Genomic DNA, 24,320 nt, shown 5'->3' on the forward strand with positions numbered 1-24,320 from the left:
ATGGTTTGCCCTTGCAAGTCCTGTCGATACCTGTGAGCACCACACTTTGGACATGTCTCCATAGTCTCGTATTCTCCTCGAAACAGTATGCAATCGTTGATACATGCATGGATGCTATTGTAGTCCATGCCAAGCTTTCATAAAATATGTCGTGCATGATCACGAGACTTAGGCATGGTATTTGCAGGTGGTAATATACACCCTCACCCTCTCTTTCTCTCTTTCCCTATTATGTTTAACATCTTTTTCTCTCTCCTCTCATTCTCTCATTTTGTTCTCTCTCCTCTCCCTCTCTCATTTCCTTTTGCTCTCTTCCTCTGCCTCTCTCATTTCTTCTCCCTCCCTCACCCTCACCCTCTCTTTCTCTATTTTCCTATTATGTTTAATGTTTTTTCTCTCTTTTCCTCTCCCTCCCCCCGTCTTTCTGTCTCCCTCCCTCTCCCTCTCCTTCTTTTTCTCTCTTTCAATGTTTCCCTCTCACTCTCCCTCTCCCTCTCCCTCTCTCATTTCCTCTCCCTCTCTCAATACACACGAATTATACCAAAAAAAAGTAAAAGAGAGAGAGAAAACTCCCTCTCCCTCTCCCTTTCCCTCTCTTCCTCCCTCTCCCTCTCCCTCTCCCTCTCCCTCTCTTTCTCTCTCATTTCCTCTCCCTCTCTCAATACATATGGATTATACCAAAAACAAGTAAAAGAGAGAGAGAAAGCTTCCTCTCCCTCTCTCATTTTCTCTCCCTCTCTTTCTCTCTTCCCCTATTATGTTTAATGTTTTTTCTCTCTCCTCTCCCTCTCTCATTTCCTTTTCTATCTTCCTCTCCCTCCCTCACACTTACCCTCGCCCTCTCTTTCTTTCTTTCTCTATTATGTTGAACATCTTTTCTATCTTTTTCTCTCTCCTCTCCTCTCATTTTTTTCTCTATCCTCTCCCTCTCTCATTTCTTCTCCCTCCCTCACCCTCACTCTCTCTTTCTCTCTTTCCCTATTATGTTTAACATCTTTTCTCTCTTTTTCTCTCTCCTCTCCTTCTCTCATTTTTTTCTCTCTCCTCTCCCTCTCTCATTTCCTTTTGCTCTCTTCCTCTCCCTCTCTCATTTCTTCTCCCTCCCTCACCCTCTCCCTCTCTTTCTCTCTTTCCCTATTATGTTTAATGTTTCTTCTCTCTTTTCCTCTCCCTCCCCCTCTCTTTCTCTCTCCCTCCCTCTCCCTCTCCTTCTCTTTCTCTCTTTCAATGTTTTCATCTCCCTCTCCCTCTCCCTCTCCCTCTCTCATTTTCTCTCCCTCCCCTTCTATTTCTCTCTCCCTCCCTCTCCCTCTCCCTCTCCCTCCCTCTTCCTTTCCCATTTTCTCCCTCTCTCATTTCCTCTCCCTCTCTCAATACACACGAATTATACCAAAAAAAAGTAAAAGAGAGAGAGAAAACTCCCTCTCTCTCTCATTTTCTCTCTCTCTCCCTCTCTCATTTCCTCTCTCTCTCTCTCTCCCTCTCTTTCTCTCTCATTTCCTCTCCCTCCCCCTCCCCCTCCCCCTGTCCCTCCCTCTCTCTTTCTCTCTCTCTCTCTCCCTCTCCCTCTCTCATTTCCTCTTCCTCCCTCTCCCTCTCCCTCTCTTTCTCTCTCATGTCCTCTCCCTCACAATACACACGAATTATACCTCATTTCCTCCCCTTACCTCTCCCTCTCCCTTCTTTCTCTCTCATTTCCTCTCCCTTTCTCAATACACACGAATTATACCAAAAACAAGTAAAAGAGAGAGAGAAAACTCCCTCTCCCTCTCTCATTTTCTCTCCCTCCCCTCTCCCTTTCCCTCTCTTTCTCTCTCCCTCCCTCTCCCATTTTCTCCCTCTCCCTCTCATTTCCTCTCTGTCCCTCTCCCTTTCCCTCTCTTTCTCTCTCATTTCCTCTCCCTCTCTCAATACACATGAATTATACAAAAAACAAGTAAAAGAGAGAGAGAAAACACAAAAGAAAAGCAACAATGGACAATGCACTCACCGCAAAGGCTCGAGGAAGGGTTTAGCAGCTCCTCTTCACCCTCCATACACCTCCTCTTCTTCGCGAAGAACGGTGGCGGCAGCGGTGGCGGTGGCAGTGAGAAGCCTTCTTTCTCTCTTTCTCTCCCTCTCAGCAAGATGGTCGCTCTCCCTCCCTCTTGTCGCTCTCTCTTTCGTGAATGCGCAAAAAATGACATGCTCAAGTTTCGGCCCATATTTTTTTCCTCTGGGTACCGTCGCTATTTGTGTCGCTATTAGCGTCACATTTGCAATGCTAATAGCAATGCAAATAGCGACACCGCTATTTGTCATCGCTAACGCGCGTCGCTATAGCCTCATATCCTTGTAGTGTATGCAGAGGGGTAATAGCCATGAATCCAAAGTTATTGGGTTAAACTGCTACGACTCAAGGGTGCTTGATGCTCGATGAAGCTCTCTTGGATGCGCATCTTTAGGTTGTTTCTTAAAGATTCATTATTGTAAGAAGATTTCTTTTATCATTATTGAGCTCTAGGCTCTCACCTAGTTTGAGTGTATGTATCTATTTTATGTTGGGGGTAAAGGCACCTCTACCTAGCCGCCCGTTACTACAAAAGAAAGGCCCTATAGACGCGTACTGTACACGCGAAATAGCGGGCACATTTATCAGTGCGTCTATTCGCGCTAGTATATAGAACGCGTCTATATGCCCGTGTTTTTAAACGTGCCTATAGATGCAAAAATAAACGCACATATTTTTCAGTTCTCATAAAGTCCCTAAATATGACCAAACATCTTAACAACTAGTATTTTTTTTAAATACATTACCAACTTTACTTCTTTCTGAGTATTACAAATATATATCCAATGAGATCGGCCCTTGCTAGACTATCTACCTCTAGGTCTATGTTACCAATAGGAAATGAAACAAATAAGTCTATTCCACTGTCAGATGTATTGCTATACTCAATTTCTTCATCATCTTCTGCAACCATATTGTTATCCTCTTCTGCATTTCCTTAAACATCCTCACGGGGATCATCTTGCACTGCATCATGTAGATCATCGATCATGGCATCATCATTGATTGTTGGATTGTCATCAACTATCTCTATGTTGGTAGCATTGCCATATATTGGTTTTGAACGATTAGACATGGGGATGACGTGCCACCATAGGTTATTTTTTACCATTGGGTGATACACAACCTGCATTTTAAAAACAAAAAGTAAGCAACTTAGTTATTTATTGTATTTTGAAAATGTATCAGGAAGTAATATATATGAAAATAAATAGCTTCTAATATACCTGCTTGCATTGTTGAGGTAGTATGAATGTGTCATTCTTGCCTTGGTGAAATTTTGTAGAGTCGATCATTACAAAACCACTTGGACGACGTCTAATTGTGCAATGCTCACCCGTTGTTACTACTTTAAACCACCTCACATCTAGTACATATATAGAAAATCGCCTAAAGTCAAGCTTCAAAATATATTGGATCAAGCCACAATAATCTTCCATGGTGCCATTGGTATCCTAGAAGTTTGCAAGGATACCACAATCTTAAGTATTTCTCTTATCATCTATACATTGAGTTCGAAAATGTTTGCCTTCACACCAAATAGCATTGAATAATGTGCACTAGTAGTACATTGTTGAGATCATATTAATGATTTAGTTAAAGATGAAACATGTGAAATTATTATATTATATATAACTAAAGATAATTTAATTATAAGTATGTCTCACCTTTGATAAGCAACCTCGTGCGTATTCCCACTCCTCTTGCGATATATCCATCGCCTCCTCTTTTTCCATCTTCCCCATTTTTTCATGTAGCCAATCTATATCAATATGACGTGGAAGTGCACTCAAATATTCTGGATATGGGACATTACGTCCATGTCTAGCATGAAAATGCTTGCCTTTCGCTTACTCTTCTTGTCCTTAATGCTTCTTTATATAGTGTCACCCATTTGCTCATTACTTCGCTGTTAAGCACACAAAGTACATTTAACTTACGAAGTTTCTCTTTCATTAGCACTTTGCTCCTTTCTTTTCCTTGAGGTATTATAGAGGTCATCCTCAAATCTTCATCATCTTTCCATAGTCGTGGTAAAGATGGGTCCACTTTAGTAAGATATTCAAAGATTTGTACAAGCGATGATTGCACTAACCAACCCTCAGCCATGCTTCCCTCGGGCCGTGCATTTTGCCTTACAAAATCTTTTAGGGTTTTCATAAAGCGCTCTAGAAAAAACATCCACCTTGCATGAACTACCCCACAAATTGTGATCTCATCAATCAGATGTACGAGTAAGTGTACTTGAGTAGTCAAAATGGAGCGAGGAAAAGTTTCCTCCACCAAATAAACCACCTCAATGGATAATACTCGAGCCTCTTGCAACGTATTTGGATCGATTTTCTTCAAATTCACAAATCTACTAATATGCAATTGAGAATGATGATTAGTTTTGTCCATTAATTCAAGCAGGTTTACTATGTGATGTACATAATATGTAAACTAAAAAATAAGTATAAAGTATATATACCTCGCGAGCTCACCCATCTTGTAAATCATATCACGTACATTTTTCGAAACACAATGGGATATGCTAGTAGGAAGGATGAATTGTATGTAAATATTCATACATTGTTAATTAGTCTACATAGTTACTCCACTAATTAATATATGTATGGCTATGAAAATTCTTACCTGAATCATTTTGTGCCAATCGTGAGACTTTAAACCGGATAGTTTCTCCACACCTCTTTTCTTTTTCTTTATGAAGGCTTCCTTGAGGCATCTCATATACCGTGTGGGAGTTTGAAAGCTACATATCTACTGCTTCATCATCTTTTCTTCGGTCTTCGACAACATCCAAGGTGCACGCGGTAACTCGATCTTTCCTCTGGGTCCGATGCGTGGCCAAGCTCGTCTCATACATCCAATGCTACATAAATCCTCCCTTACATTGACAGAATCACGAGCCCCGATTAAGTAATCCCATAATGTAGAGGCAACATTCTTGAATATATGCATGGGGTCCAACAGGTGATTGATCTTGAGTTCAGTTCAATATGGGAGATGAAAAAATATAGAGAATCTAAGGCACAATCAGTATATTATTTCTTTTTCTCATAATGGAGTGTACTTTAAAGACAAACAAAAGAAGTAAACTAGTTACTGACTCATGCCGAATGGAGGATGATCATTGGTGTGTGTCCAAGTGTCCTTCCAATCTTGAATGGTCAGAGATTGTGGAGTTCTTTCATTAGTGTGGGGTGCATATTTAGGGTGGTCAATAGGAAGAAAACGATGATGATTGTCATAGATAACCTTCTTCAAGCGTGTCGGTCTAGAAGAAACCAGAGAGGGACCGCAAATTGGACATGCATGATATCTTGATGTAGTTAAACCTGTAAAAACAAGTGGGTTAATGATGACATATATTTGATTAAGGGTAAAAATGAATAAAATAGAGTATGCAACTACCTGAACACTCTCCATAGCCTGGAAAGTCATGCATGGTCCATAACAATATGCCCTTTAAACTAAAATCTCTAGAGGACAATGATGCACTCACATCTTGCACCTCAATATCTCTCCATAGCATTTCTAGCTCCTCGATCAAAGGATCTAAGTAAATGTCAATGTTTTTTACTTTGTGTTTTCCAGGAATCAAAAGGGACATCATTACATGTCCTTTTTTTATTGCCATGGACGGAGGGATATTATAGTTCACCAATACCACTGGCCATACACTATATGAGGTGCTTTTAATGCCAAATGGATTTATTCCATCTAATCCTAGACCAAATCTCAAATTTTTGGGCTCTTCTTTAAAAGTAGGCCACAAATTGTCTACGTGTTGCCAAGCTGGTGTGTCTGAAGGAATTCTCCACTTTCCATCACTTGAATGGTGACTAGCATGCCATGACATGAGTCTCGTAATAGATTCACACTTAAACATAAGTTGAATATGTGGAATAATAGGAAAATATTGCAAAACCTTACGAGGCACATCCATTGATTTCATCTCCTGGTTGTATCTTGGTTCACCACAAATAGGACATTGTCGTGCAGATACATGATCCCCACAAAACAAGATGCAATCATTAACACATGCATGGATTTTAATGTGATTGAGACCTCCAAGAGATGTCAAGAAACGTCTTGCTTGCTCCCTTCTAGTTGGTAATTTATTTTCATTTGGAAGCATTTGTGACAATAACCTGTATATATTGTGCAAATAGAGTTAACAAACTGCAAATATTGTCTAGAAGCATTTATGAATTAATATCAAATGATACATAATTCAATAATGCATTCAAGCTAGCATTACTCCATCCATAAATGGTTTGTAAGTTCAGTATCTTGAGAAATGCACGTAGAACAGAGTAGGTGCAACCTTTGTACAATGAAGTTTTTGCTATGTGTAGTAGGTCATCTGTCTCTCTAGTAGCGCCCTCCCCCCGAACCTCATGGGAAAATAAATCGTGCACCATGTTGTCCAAAATCTCTTCCTCCAAAACTTAATGGGGCATTTGAAGAGGGCTGCTATTGTCATCATCAGTTTCTACTCTTCTTGAGGACTCTACCTCCTCGCGTCGATGCTTCGCAGCCTCTCGATGCCCTGGAGGGACATTTCAGGATGTGGCACCGCATCCTACTCAATAAAAAAAATGAGATTTTGTTTAATGGTGAAGACACAACATAGACTAATAATATTTGTCCAAATAAAGCAATAAAAATTACTGGGTCTTTTTCTTGGTCCCACTCTTCGTACATGCTGAGGTGTGACATTGTGGTTTGACGTACTCAAAAAAAGCATCCTCGATAACGATCACACATATATTTTATTTCTCGTCGTAGCCAAGCATCTCGATTGTGAAGATGCAATGTCTCATCCTCACTGGAGGATGTACTGTTTATTAACTCAGCATGTCCCATACTAGTAGAAGATGATGACATAATTACACCTGAATCATAAGGACATATATGATTTCATTTGGTATATATGTCATATTCCCTAAATGCATTGATACTTACAACATGGAGGCAAACATTTTGATATTGAAAGACTAGGAAAGTCATGTTGATTCAAAAACAACCAAAAGCTAGCATCTAATCAGTTTAATTGTAACTACGCGTCTATCAGCGCGTGTAATATGTCTTATCTGCACATATACACACGCAATTACATGCGCTTAGAGACGCGCCATGCAAATATACTTTTTTTTTTTAAAAAAATGTGGCTTTTTTTCAAACCAGTGCTTTTCTACGTTTTTTGCGTGTTTTCTGCAGCTCGAGCTCGACATCACTAATCATGTCTATCTATCACTTCATGAAAACAATGAGGGAAGGAAATAAGAGTAAAAAGAGGACAGGAGGAAGGAAGACCCAAAGATTAAAGAACAAGAGCCAAATAGCAAGGAAGAGAAGAAGATTCAAGCAACTTACCAAGGGAAGGGAGAAGGAGGATAAGGAGCTTGCAACCTAGCCGCCACCCGTCGGAACAAGCAAAGAAGGTGAGTTCTTATTCTCTTTCTCAATCTTGTTTGCTTTCTCTGTCTGTTTGTCTCTCTCTCTCTCTCTCTCTCTCTCTCTCTTTACGTGCTATAGACTGTCATCTTCTATGGAGGTTTTTTTACGCATTTTTTATAACAGTTTGCAAAATATGATCTGACTGTGCGCGTCTGTCAGCGCGTCTAGATGAGAGTGTAGATGTAGGTATAGACGCAGGAATAGATGCGCTAACAAATGCGGGTCTAGACATAGATATAGACACAGCATGTAATATGTTTTATTTGCACAGGGTAGTAATGGATTTTTGCTTGTGTAGATGTGGAATATTGGATCTTCCAACACTGATCCTGAGTTGGAACGCATGAATAACAATTTAGCGGAGTTTTCTAGAGGTGTTAGTAGCTTTTTTGGAGGTTTTTAGAACAAGGAGCAATTCATGGGGGAGATGACCAATTATCTTGGTCGCCCTCCCACTGCAGAGGAGGTTTTTAGTGTCATGTCTAGGACACCTATCACATCTTTTCCTAACACTGCCGCACAAATACCAAACCTTGACACATCGAACCTTTGTATACCTCTACTAATAGGTACTCCACGCACTATGCATATACACAGACTAGTTGATGCACAGGGATCAGCTGAAGTACTTGGATCGGCCGAAGCACGTGCATCTGCAGAAGCACGTGCATCTAGTGAGGTAGAGGGTAGTGCCCGTCGAGGGAGGAGGGAGAGTCGTGCAAGAGGACGAGGAGGTCGAGGGCTTTGTGGGGGTTGCCTAGGAGGTGGCTCTTGATCACCCTCACCGAGAAATGAGAGAGGTGAGCCTTCACAAATGTACTACTCTGTCATGGTGGTATCTTGCATAACCCTGAAGGGAGGAAAGTGATAGCCTACTTGAGGAGTGTCGTGCATGCCACATACAAAGATTGTATGATTCCCTTGAAGTACCAAAAAATGGTTTGTGGCAAGAGCTGCTGCGGGCAGTACATAGAAGGTACCCTAATCCCGAGAATTCACGATTCTCAGATGATTGGGGATGGTCAAAGGTGAGAGACGGGCTTCATAACAAGAGGTCTCACCTTATGACGCGCGCCAAGGAGTCACTGCGGAGACAAGAGTAGGGGCACCCTGGATATGGCCAACCACCCAATTGCCATTGCAGGGAGTGGAAAGAGGCCAAGAGGAGAGTAGTAGAGAAAAGGGCAAGTCGCTAGCATACAGAGGCGCGACGTATCCAGATGGCAACCATGGGATTGTCGCATTATGGATCGGGTGGCAGGGAGTCATGGGAGGCTGAGTTTGTAAGTATTATTTGATTTCTTTTTTTAAATTAAATTTTGTAATTTGTTTCAATTCATTCTGTAGTGTGTTCTAATATGTTGTATGTTCAAATTATTTTTTAGTATCATATCGTTAGTAGGATGCCTACTTTTAGAGAGGTAGGCTATCATCGAGGTCATAACCGGGCGTCCACTTGGTAGCATTTCTACAAGGAGGGACTCATCACAGAGGAGCAATATAATCGTGCTATGAGGATTCCACAACCAGAAGAGATATGTTTTATTTTTTACACGAAAAGTATAGGTAACTCTAATTTATTGTTTGTAATGGTATTTATATACCTTTATCCTTTGTGTAGGCGGACCCTGATGTAGTTGAGGATAGCGAAGGGGGGACTAGCAATAGCGGTGGCGGCAGCAGCAGCGGCGCCGGCAGCGGTGGTGGTAGCGACGATGATGCCTCTTCTGAGGAGATGTAGAGGAGCCCCATGCATACATGCCTCCCCTTGGCTTGTAGTTTTCATTTTTGATATGTATTACTTTCAGCTAGTGCTTACGACCATGACCATGCTTGAGGTCACAAGCACTAGAACTCATCATGTAAAAACGTTTCATCTATATATATGAAATGTCGTGTTCTACATACATTGTTTTGTTTTCAGTACAAAAATCTTCGAACTAATCTTTCTATGCTTTCCCTAAGCATACAATTTGATGTTGATGGGGGGAAAAGAATACATGCTCTCTGGTTTTTTTTCCATACCTCTGTTTTGTGCATCTATCAGTGCGTCTAAATTACAGGAAAAATGCGCGTCTATTATCGTAAAAAAATTTGCAGAGTACACGCCTTTTTAGACACGCAGTTACATGTGTGTATAGACGTAGAATATGAATATATCTACTTTTTTATCAAAGTTATTATATATTTACGGAGCGCATCAATATGCGTGTCTATATGCGCATGTAAGTTTCACTATAAGCGCGCTTTTAGACGCGAAATTTTAGACGCGGCAGTAGATGCACTAATAAACGTGCTCGACATTTTTTAACACAGTTCAAATATTTCATCTACAAGCGCGTCTATGGAGCCTTTTTGTTGTAGTGCGTGTATTACTACACTGATAGTCACCGCCACTACACATTGCAAGTGGCGGGCGCCCGTCACCATCACTTTATTCTTTATTCTTTTAGTGACAGTTTGAATAAAGGAAGGCCCGGTCACACATTGTGACTGTTGGAGTTTCCATTTCTAGTCTCTCCCTTTCTTGCTTTTGCTCTCCCGTTATAGCTCTCAAGTCCAACCTTCGATCCGTCGCTCCCTTTCAACTGGTATCAGAGCTTTGCTTTTCAACTCTTGAGCTTGGTTCGTGGCATTCTCAGCATTCCATCGACTCCCTACTTGCATTGGGTCTCCTACCCGGTAGCCATATCCGACTCCTTCAAGCTCCTGTCACTCCCCAGCTTCCCGAGCACCTCCCCAGCAATGTTGGGCACCTTCAGGGCATTACATCAAAGGTATGAGTTGAAACAAAATCACCTGAAACGAAATCATAAAGGTTTTTTCCATTAAGGAAGTTTGTCACACGAAACTTCCATGAAGGATAGTTGTTCTTGTCCAAAGGGCTTTTCTACATAATATACAATACTTTTCTCCCACACTAAATCTCATACCAATTTGAAATTTTCACTCTCCCTTGGTTTTGGTGTCTCCACAGGTACTATCCAAGAGAAACAGTGGAAGAATGGGAGATCTTCTTACTTGTTTCTTGGTTATTGGAATCTTTGCTTCTTGTCCTTCACTTCAACTTTAAAAAATAGTCTCTCTCAATGGCACTACTCTGATACCATGTCAAGAATTGCATGATGGAAGGACTTGCTTGAGTTGCTGCACCAAATACACACCATACACATTAGAAGAAACTCACTTAAGAACACAAGAAGAAAGATGGATGCCAAAACGTTTTCTTGTTGTTTCTTGTTCTTCTTTCATACAATACAATATACACAAAGTATAGATAAGATACAACATAAAGGAAAGTGATCTACTAAGTCAAACAATGCATAATTGACTATACTAATCGATTAGTGCTATAACTATGCCAACTGTAGGTAGATGCAATAAACTAAATATAATAAGTGATAAGTCAGTGGCTATGTGATAATAATAATGACCACTTATATGCTAAGTGTAGATGCATGGACCCATTTAGCTAGGCAATCCATCGTCAACATCCATACGTATTGAGGTTGCCATCTAAATAGAATAGCATGCTCGAGGGAACTTGAGGACGAAGAGAGTGTGATGGGGACATACTTTGCTATGTGTATAAATGATGCCAGGAGGCATATTCCACGGTGGATTCCGTAAACTTAGATGTCCGGGGCTCATACGCAAAGAGGATTCTTTGTGCGAGAAGTTGATGGGGACGCCTGTCCTTTTCGGGCGTTTCATTAATTTAGTGTGTACATGGGTGATTCCATAGCGGGTGATTCCGCAAAATGCATATTAAATTAATAAACGTTTATGAGTTTAGAGTGCGCACTCGTAATAAATTAAGGTTAGGATTTATTTCTAACCAGTTGATTTATTTATGTAGCTGAAGACTGCTAGGTATTCACTTTTGTCGGTTTAATTGTGTTATTTTACTAACGATTGTGAATGCTTCAGTTGATGTGTAGAGATAGCAGCAGTGGCGGAGGAAAGCATTGGAGTCTAGCGGGTTTTCGACCTTTGGACTATATTTTGATAGGCGCCACGCCTATATTTTGTTATGTCTATAGAGACATCGATTATTTATTATTATTTTGTATGCGCTTATGCGCCTGGATATGTTATTTCTATTTGGACATTGAGATTGGGCGTGCCAGACACTATGGGCACCGTCCATTAGCTTTATTTTCTTATTTTTGGTAGAAAGCAAACTCAAAAGCTAAAAGCTTGTCATATTTTTGTAATTGGGCTATTTTTGAGCATAAAGATTGAAAATATATATTAAATACATGCTTTGTGAAGCGCTCACACAAGGCGTGGGGGAGATTGAACCCAATTTGTCTCTTGTCTCATGTCGTGCTTGCTTTTACATTGGTCTTTGTGCTAAAAAGTAGAGTACTTTGTTCTTGGGGACCTTTGGGAATTCACTACGTGAGCTATCTGCGACCGATCTGCGCACCAGTGGTATCAGAGCGGAGCAGAGATCAAGAGCTTCCAATCGCTACCAATCTCGGGCGAAGGCGGAGCTCCAGGAACAAACGGCCTCTACAGTCAATCTCGTCGCGAATTGTCGATACAGGCAGACTTCTGGCGATCAAGAACCCCTATTTCCACTATCAGATCGCGAAGGACCAATCTCTGTCGGCGGAGGACCACTCATACATGTTCTTCATCAAGTCGTTGCAAACAGAGATAAGATTTCTTCTTAATCAAGTTTAGTTTGACCTTAAAGCTTAGTCTTAAGCTTAAGAAGCTTTATAAGCTTCAAATCGTCAAATCGATTGGCAAGAAGACATCTCCGAAATTTCCGCGTCAGTAAAAAAACGGCCCCCCCCCCACGATTCAAAAACGGCAGCCTGCTAGTCCACCAATTAAGCTCTTAAGCTTAATCACCAAGTCTAATTAAGCTAAATCATACAAATCTCTGCAAGTCACACAGATCTGACAAGTCAAAATACTCCGGGTCTCGCACTACAGAAGTCAAGTTCAGCAAGTCACTTGGAATCAAGTCCTGCAAGTTCTGCAAGTCGGCCTAAGTCCAGCAAGTCAACAACCCTGCAAGTCTGTTAAGTCTGCAACTCTGCAAGTCAGACTAAATCAGAACTGACTAACGCTCGAAACTCATAGAAGACTTGTTCGTTTGCAAAAACTCTGAACTGGAAAGTTGTTCGCAGCAAGCTGTTTTACCTATCTACAAGTTCGTTGAAGTACTTTCAGCAAACGGAGACAGAAATATTTCAGAATTTCTGAAAATTGAAGAAGAAAATACCAAAAAAAAAACATAGCCTTGTAACCCCAAATTTGAGCTACGCTCATCCCACTAACTGATTTTGAGTGAGAAAGGTTTGTTGAGTTTTACAGGATGACTACCCCACATATGGATGATCCTATGGCTGAAGACGATCTACCCGAGCCTACCATGGAACAAAAGCTGGATCTTATCATGCTGCAATTGGACGAAGAGTGAAGAGCTAGGCAAGCCTTGCAAGCGCAATTGACAAAGCTACAAGGAGCGTCCACTGATAAAGAAGAACCTCAAGCTGAAGATCTGATTCGCCGTACCATCGACGCCACTCTTGAAGCACAAACCATTCGCAAGGAATCCAAGATAAGTAAACGAAGTTTCAAGTTTCGCACTTTCAATGGCATAAGAGAAGGAAAGACTGTTTTATCATTCATTAGCCAGTTTGATGACTATTTCCATGAGGAAATTTATCCCGAGAAAGATAAAATCAAGTGTGTTACTAATCATCTGATAGACAGAGCATCACTTTGGTGGACTGTAGTCCGTAAGAGCATAGAATGTCCTGCTACATGGGAAGATTTCAAGAAGAAGTTCATGCAAAATTTCCTACCACCGCAATTTCATGAGAAGGCTATCAAGCAATGGGATTTACTCCAACAGCGCGATCGTGAGCCTATTCCACAGTATACAGAGCGTTTTTGGAATGTACTCCTACAGCTACGCATGCTTGAAGACGTACCAGAGACGACACATAAGCGGAAGTACATGTCTGGACTTCTTGGACATTACTACGCTGAGGTGAATATGTTCAAGCCTGCTACCCTTGAAGATGCCATCTCCTTAGCTCACGACACTAAAGATAAGTTACGTGGAAGAGATCGACGACCACAGCCATTCCAAGCAAACGGTAATTATGGATCTAAACAATTCAATTCCAATTTCAGAAGGTTTAATTCAGGTCGTTTTTCATCACTATCTTTCCGCAAGAATTGGCCTAAACCACCTGCATTACCATCCACTGTCAATCCAAATCCTAAGCCTATTTCACAAGCAAATCCAAATATACCCAGACTCCCAGCCATTGCAAATAATGTGACCAAAGCCAAGCCCATCGTATGCTACAAGTGTCACCAGCCAGGACATCTCGCAGCAAATTGTCATTCAAAGAAGCCATCAGCACATATCAACTACCTTGGAGCTATGGATGAAGACGAGCATGAGGATATGCCGGATTTCACTGAAGAAGAAGATGATCCTACTACTACTTCCGACACTCTACCAGGTATGCCTACTTTACATTCATTGTTGACTATGAAATGTATGGTGCATGGAAAAGAAAGAATTATATTGCATGATGACGGTAGTACCCATGACTTTATTTCAGCAAAATTGGTAAAGGAATTGAAATTGCATACAGTACCTACGCACTATCGCATAAAAGCTGCATTTTTAGGCACTAGGTACAATGGCACACAAGAAGTTCAAGATTTAGAAATTCAAATTGGTCCATATATTGAAAGAAGAAATTTCTTAGTTGTCCCATTACAGTCTAGCGACATTATTCTAGGAATGCCATGGAGACATCAACATAATCCCAATATAGATTATTCCACACACACAATGAATATAAATTTTCAAGGAAAATCTATTACATTATTTGGTATGCATGCATCTCATATGTTTCCACTGCTTTCGCATACCCAAGCAAAACGTGCACTACGCAAGAATACTAAATCATATCTCATTTGGGTGAATGAATTGCACGCAAAAGAAACTCATATGCACCCTAGACATAAGGAATTTCTTGCATATTTTAAGGATTGTTTTGCAGAAGACCTACCACCAGGTTTACCTCCATCACGTCCAGAAGATCATAAGATTGACCTAATACCTGGCACACAACCACCTTGCAAAGCCCCATATAGGCACAATCAAATAGAGCAAAAAGAAATCCAGAGTCAAGTAGAATAATTACTAAATAGAGGTTTAATTCGACCTAGCAGTTCTCCATTCGGTGCACCTGTGCTCTTAGTCAAGAAAAAGAATAATACTTATCGGATGTGTATTGACTACCGAGCATTAAACAAGATCACTGTAAAGAATAGGTATCCTATACCTAGAGTTGATGACCTTATGGACAAACTGCAAGGATCTTCTATATTTAGTAAAATTGACCTTAAATCTGGATATCATCAGGTGAGGCTAGATAGATCCGACATATTTAAGACTGCATTCAGGACACAGTTTGGCCATTACGAATTCTTAGTTATGCCATTTGGATTAACTAATGCACCTGCTACTTTCAGTAGAATGATGGACCGTATTTTTCTAAAATATCAATATTGTGTGATTGTTTTCTTTGATGATATTTTAGTGTTCAGTCAAAGTGAAAAAGAGCATTATGAGCATTTATCATTAGTTTTTCAATTACTGAAAGAAAATCAATTGTTTGCAAATCCTGACAAGAGTGAATTCTTTAAGACAGAAATAGAATATCTAGGTCATATTGTATCAAAAGAAGGAATAAAAGTTGATCCTAAGAAAATTGACGCAATATTGCATTGGCCTATTCCTAAAAATGTACATGAATTACGCTCATTCCTTGGTCTTGCTAGTTTCTATAGGAAGTTTGTACGTAATTTCTCATTACTTGCTTTACCACTGACCAAACTTCTTAAGAAAGGTATTGTTTATCAATGGACTGAAAACCAGCAGAAATCCTTTGATTTACTTAAATGTGCATTGACCAATGCCCCTGTCCTACAATTGCCTGACTTTAATAGACCATTCTTTCTAGTTGTGACCGATGCTAGCAGATCAGGAATAGGAGCCGTGCTAATGCAAGACAACCATCCAATAGCATATTCTAGTTCTAAGCTGAAACCCTCTGAGCTTAAATATTCCACTTATGACAAGGAACTCTTAGCAGTTGTACAAGCATTAAAACAATGGAAGCATTATTTAATGGGTTCAGAATTCATGATAAAGACCGACCAGCAAAGCATTAGACATCTACTTAGCCAACCCCAAATTTCTGACCGTCATATCAAATGGGCTTCATTCATTCAAAGTTTCCATCCTATCATTCAATACCAACCTAGAAAAGAAAATGTAGTTGCTGATGCATTGAGTAGAAGACCTGCACTTCATAACCTTTCTATCATATCTTTTGATTCTTTAATTGCTATGAAAGACACATATCACCAGGATATTACTTTTCATTCTGATTGGCAAAAATTAGTTCAAAATAATTTCATTCCTGTTGATTCATTGTCATATAATGATGGATTCATGTTCTTTGAAAAGAGACTGTGTGTTACTATTCCATTCCGATCTTTTGTTTTGAATGAAATTCATTGTCCCCCATATCAAGGTCATAGAGGTATCATTTCTACATTACGCATGTTAACTGAAGATTTTTATTGGCCGCATATGGATGCAGATGTATCTAATTTCGTTTCTGAATGTTTGATTTGTCAAAGAATAAAAAGACATCATGGTAAACAGTATGGGTTATTAATGCCTTTATCTATTCCATCTAAACCTTGGGAACATATATCTATGGATTTCATTACTGGCTTACCAAATACTAAATCTAACCATGACATGATTTGGACAATTGTAGATAGATTTAGTAAGCAAGCATATTTCATTGCATGTAAGAAAACTTTAATAGCATCACAAGCAGCACAGTTATTTTTGAAAACTGTTTTTACTAACCATGGATTGCCGAAAGTGATTATTTCAGATAGAGATTCTAGATTTTGTAATAATTTTTGGATTACACTGTTTGCAAATCTAGGCACAAAGATTGATTTCTCATCTGCATTTCATCCAGAAACAAATGGACAAACAGAAGCCACAAATAGCACCATTCTAGATCTTTTACATGCATACACTATCTCTAAACCTCAGACATGGGATACTCATTTACATTTATTACAATTTGCATATAACAATACACCGCACACATCTACAAAGAAAGCACCTTTTGAAGTTATTTATGGATATAGATTATCTACACCTATTGCCTCTTTGTCTAATAGAATACAAAGTGCCGATGATATTGCTGTTATGCATAACACTATTTTTGATGAAGTAAAGGATATGATTGCTAAAGCCCAACAATCATATACCAAACAAGCCAACAAGAAAAGACAAGCCATGAATTTCAAAGTTGATGATTATGTTTGGCTTAGAATAGAAAAGCGTAGACTGCAAAGTGTAGATAGACATCCAGTTGTCAAATTAGCCCCTAGATTCTACGGCCCATTTAGAATCATTCATAAGATTAATGACAATGCATTCAAGTTAGAACTGCCATCCCATTGGAAAATTCATAATACATTTCATATTAGTTTATTGAGACCATTTAGAGGACAATTACCTATCCACCCTGTCTATGAAAACCCACCTTTACTAGAAGAAGAGACTGAAATACTTGAACCAGAAGCCATTATAGACACTAACTACATGACCACTAGAACTGGCCGAAGGTATTCTAGATATCTAGTGAAATTTAAGAACCATCCTGTAGAGGAAGCACAATGGATGCACGTTAGAGACCTAAATGCTTTCCCCACTCTGTTAGCTCCACATTGAGCTAATAGCAATTGAGGTCAATTGCTATCCCACCCCGGGGGTATGATGCCAGGAGGCATATTCCACGGTGGATTCCGTGAGGTTTTACGGTGGATTCCGTAAACTTAGATGTCCGGGGCTCATACGCAAAGAGGATTCTTTGTGCGAGAAGTTGATGGGGACGCCTGTCCTTTTCGGGCGTTTCATTAATTTAGTGTGTACATGGGTGATTCCATAGCGGGTGATTCCGCAAAATGCATATTAAATTAATAAACGTTTATGAGTTTAGAGTGCGCACTCGTAATAAATTAAGGTTAGGATTTATTTCTAACTAGTTGATTTATTTATGTAGCTGAAGACTGCTAGGTATTCACTTTTGTCGGTTTAATTGTGTTATTTTACTAACGATTGTGAATGCTTCAGTTGATGTGTAGAGATAGCAGCAGTGGCGGAGGAAAGCATTGGAGTCTAGCGGGTTTTCGACCTTTGGACTATATTTTGATAGGCGCCACGCCTATATTTTGTTATGTCTATAGAGACATCGATTATTTATTATTATTTTGTATGTGCTTATGCGCCTGGATATGTTATTTCTATTTGGACATTGAGATTGGGCGTGCCAGACACTATGGGCATCGTCCATTAGCTTTATTTTCTTATTTTTGGTAGAAAGCAAACTCAAAAGCTAAAAGCTTGTCATATTTTTGTAATTGGGCTATTTTTGAGCATAAAGATTGAAAATATATATTAAATACATGCTTTGTGAAGCGCTCACACAAGGCATGGGGGAGATTGAACCCAATTTGTCTCTTGTCTCATGTCGTGCTTGCTTTTACATTGGTCTTTGTGCTAAAAAGTAGAGTACTTTGTTCTTGGGGACCTTTGGGAATTCACTACGTGAGCTACCTGCGTCCGATCTGCGCACCAATAAAAAACACTTATTTCATACCTTCTATGCTTATTTATAAAACCTCTAATGTATAAGTTGTGTCCTCAATATAATGCAACTGTATTAAGTCTATGCCAACTCTAGCCTTCCCTATGTGAAAAATATCTAAGAAAATGATTTTGAAAACTTCTTCTATTAAACTCACATGATATACTTATGAGGTTATGAATCTATTCACAAGAGACCATAATCCAAATATAGACAGAGCTTGCATGTAAGGTCATCAAAGACACTTCTATAAACTTAGTGGTAATGTTTTTGGTGAGACTAATGTGAAGTGGCACAATCAAATTGCAAGATGGGAGACTTATAGGTTTTTCAAGATTTATAGACTCTTTGGATTGCAAAGTTAAGTTTCATGAGAGATCCTAGATATGGTAATGAGTGAGTTTCCTGATAGAGCTACAAGCATTATAAAGTAGAAGATGCATATTGTGGAAGAGTAGATCTTGGATGAGTCAATCTAAGATGTGATTCTATGAGAAGTAGACATGATGCAAATAGCTATGTGGGTCATTGCTAGAGGGAATTTATACATGAACTTCAAGAGGAAGTTGATCCAATCATGTGTGGAGATAGAATATATTGTAGATACCTTGCCAGAGGATACTGCAAATGTAGTGCTAAAAGATAATACCGATGTTGAACCAAAAGATATCGATGAAACACATATTCTCTCTAGTGATGCTTATGATCCACTGAAGATGATGGATTGTATTGATGAAATAGATGCTTTGCAAGTGGAAGAAGAAGTGCAGAAGGCTGATTATTTTTAGGTTGAAGAGAAGTTTGATGAAGAATTGAATATGTTTGATGCAGAGATGATTGAGCATGTAGCATATATGTGGTCAATTCTATTTCAACAAGGAACTTTGAAAAGATGCTACAAGAACACACTAATATGGATAATTAAAAACTTGGATCCATAGATGTTATTAGTAGAGAGCATGTAGGTAAGGTTAAAATTCCTAGAGATAAAGGAGATCAGGATGATTGACTAAACAAAACCATATGCAGGATATAGATGGAGACTATGGAATAATGATGATTGTGATTTCCTAGAGATTTTTATAGATTTCATTGTAGAGTTATATGTGGATTCCAATTTGGATTATGAAGCTAGAGGGGGTGGGGATGCTTCACCAACATTACATGATATATTGCAGGATATTCAAGGATGGTTAGATTATCAAGAAATAAAACCAAGTTTTTGGAGAAAGATGGATGATAGTATTGATGCATTTCCCTACCATTCATGTGGGTGGTAGAGTAATCCAAAGCATAATACCTTGGGAAACACATATAAAGATTTTTTATCTAGGTGGCCTATGATATTTTGCACACCTACTGCCTAACAATACTAAATTTATCATAGTGCCTTACTCAGCTCAAGCTGTGTTTGATCGGGTTCTATTTAAGGAAAGCACTAGTGAGAATATCAGACTACAAATTAAGTTGTAGAGTATTTATTAAAGTCAATAAGACGCAGTGAGCTTTACTTAAGATTTAAAGCTTACTTTTAGACTCAAAAGCAAGGTCACATGGAAAAAACATAGATCTATGCACAAAGGAAAGAATGGCTATAAATAGCCAAGGAGATAGCTGTTAGAAGTCCTAGACAAAATTATAAAGAAGAGTATGCAGAGGGGTAATAACCATGAATCCAAAGTTATTGGGTTAAACTGCTATGACTCAAGGGCGCTTGATGCCCGATGAAGCTCTCTTGGATGCGCATCTTCAGCTTGTTTCTTGGAGATTCATTATTGTAAGAAGATTTCTTATATCATTATTGAGCTCTAGGCTCTCACCTAGTTTGAGTGTATGTACATCTATTTTAATCTTCAAAACAAAAGTGTTCCTTGGTTTCTACACTCTCTTGCTCTCTTGTCTTGTGATTCTTGTTCGAGAACCCTGGTGGTTAGTGGCTATTCATGAACCCCTTTGGCAACTAGGCATTAATTCCAAGGAGAGATTATCACTAAGATGAATTTTATGAATGATACTAAGGCTCATAATATCATGAAGGACAAAGGGAGTTATCAAGAGCCTAGAAAGAGTACCAACTACCACCTAAAGTTAGTAAAGCTTGCCAACAAGCAAGATGGATCATTCTATTTTAAATGTTGTAAACACAAATACGAAGGCCAAGCATAGTGTTGTGGGACACATTAGTAGTACCTGACCCTTATACATGTATACCAAACTCCAAGTTACTCCAAGCTTACTATGGTGCAAATTTGGTAAAAGTCCTCATGCACCCTTCACTTTGTAATTACACAATCCCTACCTTCTAGGAAACCCATCCCCATAGCCTACAAAGCATGCCATGCCCTTGTTGCATTCCCTTTGCAACCATTACTACAATTGTCTCTCATTGATATTATAGAATGGATGTATGCTTGAGTTGGGAAAATGGAGAGTGTGAGATGTGAAAGGAAGTAAGCTAAAAAATCCCCATGGTGGTAGCATTCAATGACATCAAGTCTTTGGTCCTATAGCTTCTTATTAAGATATCAACAATATGCTTTATATTGGCATGCTTTAGAATTGTACAAGGTGCAACTACAAACATTGTTATATGAAGGGTTGATTCAACAACGGGAGAGGAAACAAGTTGTCCTATAGACCTCAGCACATCCTTAGGAGTGTTAATTGATCCTCTCTAAGTATTGCTCTAAAAGTCATAGATTGAGACATGGGAGGTATCCCTTGGATAGAAGGTGGATCTTTTTCGAGTCATCCCGAATGCCATAGTGACCTTCCCTCCCTCTTTAAAGTGATCACTTTTCAAAGATGCAAGCATAATATTTTATCACAACATCACTTGGAATTATAGAGAGGGATATGAACATGGTTTTACAGAGGACCTAAGTGCAAACATAGAATTATATAGGGATATGACATGAGTATCCCCCTCCACAAGACTTTGCTATTTCTATGAATGTTCCTCTGGAGTAAGGTTTGTTAACATGATTTGTCGAGCTATTGGAGCTAAGGCATCAAGTGAGAAGATTCTCCCAGACATAATCTTAATGGTTACACAAAGTGATATGGGTAATGATTTTAATTGTTACACTAAGTGATTTAGGTAATGTATTTGCAAGAAGTGGCTTCCTATTGCCCTTAAGAAGACAAGCTAGATATGTGGAGGAGCGTGTAAATGGTCTTATATTGAGGCTAAGGTTGTACAAAAGAAAGCTACTACTGTGAAGTGACCTGAGTTGATTCTTTTTGTTTTTTTCCGGTTTTATGGCGCAAAGTTACATTTAACATGTCTATTTTCAGTAGATCTTGGGGGACACTTTCCCTTTCGACTTGCTGGTTCAAGGGTCGACTTGCTATCACCAGATCGTTGACTTGCCACGGAAGGAAGGCAGTCACGACTTGCGCTGTTTGTCTAACAAGAAAATCGTGTTAGAGTAAGCTAATATTTACAAGCGCCCAATTTGAAACCCTCACTTCAAAGCTTTTATGCAATACCAGGGACTTGGATTTTGTTATCCGTGATATTCTTTGTTTTCAAAGAGCACCTTTGAAAGAGCGGGCAGCTGGGATGTTTTTTCAAGAGTGCAACTTGAAGGGTATGGTATATGAGTCGCGTGCTTCGACCTCGTAACTTGTAAGTGACCATGTGGCAAAATGACCCTGTAGGCAGTGTAGGGCACGGCGGGCGCACCATTCTGTTGCCACAAACGTTTGACCTCTTCTTCTCCGCGTACCATACCGGACCGTATAAAACGGGTGCTAATTGCAGCAGGTCTACCAGCTCAATCGACGCTGTGATCGCTCGAGCTTCCGTTCTTCGTCTTCGCCACGTTCTACATAACTTGACGTGCCGGCAATATTCTCGCACCAGCTACTTGGTGCTAGCCTACAACAACTACAAAAACAACCCGGCTGATTTCCCTATCGTTCGTCGTCCATTGGTATATATATACATCTATATATATAATCCTATGGCTCCGGTCACGTCGTCGTTCGTGCTCTCTCACATAGCTGAGCTCCTGCTGCCCTCAGACGAGGTGCAGAAGATGGGACTCACGGACCTGCCCCTTGACAAGTCCATCACGAGCGTGGAGCTGCCCGAGGTGCAGTGCTCCTTTCCTTCGCAGACAATCCACCCAGATTACCTGCAGCTGAAGCAGCTATCGCAGGAGTGGCTCCTGTCTCGTTTCGGGGAGCTGCTGCTAGTGGACGGCGCAGGTCAAGGTGGCGGCGGCTTCGCGGAGAGCGTGGCCCTCAAGTCGCGCTTCGACATCCTGGTGACGCTGTCGTACGCTAACGGTCTGAGCTCGCGCATGCCGGCCATCATCAAGTTCATGGCGTGGCTGCACATGGTGGACAACCTCCTGGATGAGCCCCAGGAGATGGCCGCCGACTCCTCGGCCGCTGCGCTCCTGGGGGCGAGGATCATGGCTGTGCTGGAGGATCGTGCAGATGAGGAATCTGCCGCAGCAGTGGCAGCTACTTGTACACAGCTCTCGGCGCGCGCGCGCCTGGCCATCCGCCTCATAGAGGAGTCGGCGCGTGAGGTGTGGTCGGATCTGCGGAGCGGCATGCCCCTGGGCCAGCAGCAGCGTTTCGTGGGCACCTTCCGCGACTTCCTTTGGGCCACTGCCACACAGGTGGGCTATCGGCAGAGCAGGCGCCTGGCTGACGTGGAGGAGTACACGCGGCTGCGGAGGGACTCCAGCTGCTGGAGAGCCTGCGACGTCCTGATCGAGTTCGCCCTCGGCATCGAGCTGGACAAGCGCACGCTGGCCCACCCGCTCCTTCTCCGCCTCAGGGACGCCACTCTCTACCACATCTGCTGGCTCAACGACCTCCTCTCCTTCGAGAAGGAATACAAGGACGGCGACTTCTTCAATCTCGTCTCCATCCTCTACTACAACCGCCTCAAGGACTCCGTCGAGGCTGCTGATAGGAGCACTGCCAGACGTGGCACTCACGCCGGTGCTGTCACTCCTCCCGACCTCCACCAAATCATGTTGGACGTCTCTCAGCTCGTCAAGGACATGGACGAGGACTGCGTGCGACTCGTCCGGGAAATCCGCAGCGGTTCTGATCCCTCCTTGTATGTAAGTGAGGAGCTGGACGCCTACATCCAGAGCCTCACCTACTGGCTGGGCGGCAACCTCTCCTTCCACTTCGCCGGCATGCGCCACGGACTTTACACCGCCAGCTACGCCTCTAAGAATCTGCTCGCGCGCATGCCCGACGCCCTCGCGGACAAGCTCGAGCTCTCCACCTGCGAGGCCATTGTAGCTGCAACGGCTACTCCCTATCTCGCCCACCGCCAATTACCAGCCGCTCAGGCAGCCTAAGTAGAAGCTTATAGTTACTAACCTTGACCATTAGTAGGTCCATTTGCTCCGTGCGGCCTCCTCAAAATTAATCGACTAGAGAACTCTAGTAGGATGACCACATTCCGTCTTAACTTTAAAGTTTAAGTCAGTGCGTGAGACACTGAGACGCGTCCTCCTCTATCGCCTAGGTCAACTCACTCTAATGACTGATCCATTCATTAATTGGTTCTACGCACTGCGACTTCAAGTGGTACTGGTAGAATCATGTAGACCTCGCCGAGTAATGTAAACATCATCTCCCATAAACACAAACAAGACCTGGTCGGTACTGCGGTTTCACTACTCGTAATTGTCTACTTTCTTAATCCTTTTCTTAGTGGCCTGCGCCACACTAGCGCTCTATTTGTTTTGGTATGCCAAATTGGTGCGTATGTCACAGTCGACCAGGCCGACTGCCCAGTATAAGCGCATTCTCTGCATGTTGCTGCATTCAGATCGTCGTGCCACTCATTGTGCTCTGTACTTGTAAACGTTGATAAAGGTTTTACTTGTTTTTTTCACTTGATGAACTAGGGGCACAAGGGTTTCTCTTTTTATAAACGTTTCCAAACTGCACAACGTATTGCGACTAGCTTTGCTTCATGATATACTACATCCATTATCCATGGTTGGAACTTGGCCCTTTGAGCCGCATTAGTCGGATTCTATCAAGTGCTTGCAAGTATATGTCCACATGATGATGACCTTCTA

The 24,320-nt window shown here is 40.9% G+C and overlaps 1 protein-coding gene across 1 annotated transcript; it reads left to right on the top strand.

Annotated features, from left to right (window-relative positions):
* The first annotated feature begins 21,902 nt into the window (after positions 1 to 21,902).
* On the top strand, positions 21,903 to 24,024 carry LOC148033533 (microbial Terpene synthase-like protein 13). The gene has a single exon (XM_087682322.1). The coding sequence runs from the start codon at positions 22,221 to 22,223 to the stop codon at positions 23,586 to 23,588; it is 1,368 nt and encodes a 455-aa protein (XP_087538448.1). The 5' UTR covers positions 21,903 to 22,220; the 3' UTR covers positions 23,589 to 24,024.
* Positions 24,025 to 24,320: the final 296 nt, after the last annotated feature.

Source organism: Lygodium microphyllum, chromosome 7, assembly GCF_053477565.2.
Source record: "Lygodium microphyllum isolate KBCC chromosome 7, Lygodium_microphyllum_v1.1.10, whole genome shotgun sequence".
Taxonomy (NCBI): domain Eukaryota; kingdom Viridiplantae; phylum Streptophyta; class Polypodiopsida; order Schizaeales; family Lygodiaceae; genus Lygodium; species Lygodium microphyllum.

Excerpts from the sequence above, each read along its gene's own strand:
- LOC148033533 (XM_087682322.1), top strand. The coding sequence starts at position 22,221 with ATGGCTCCGGTCACGTCGTCGTTCGTGCTCTCTCACATAGCTGAGCTC.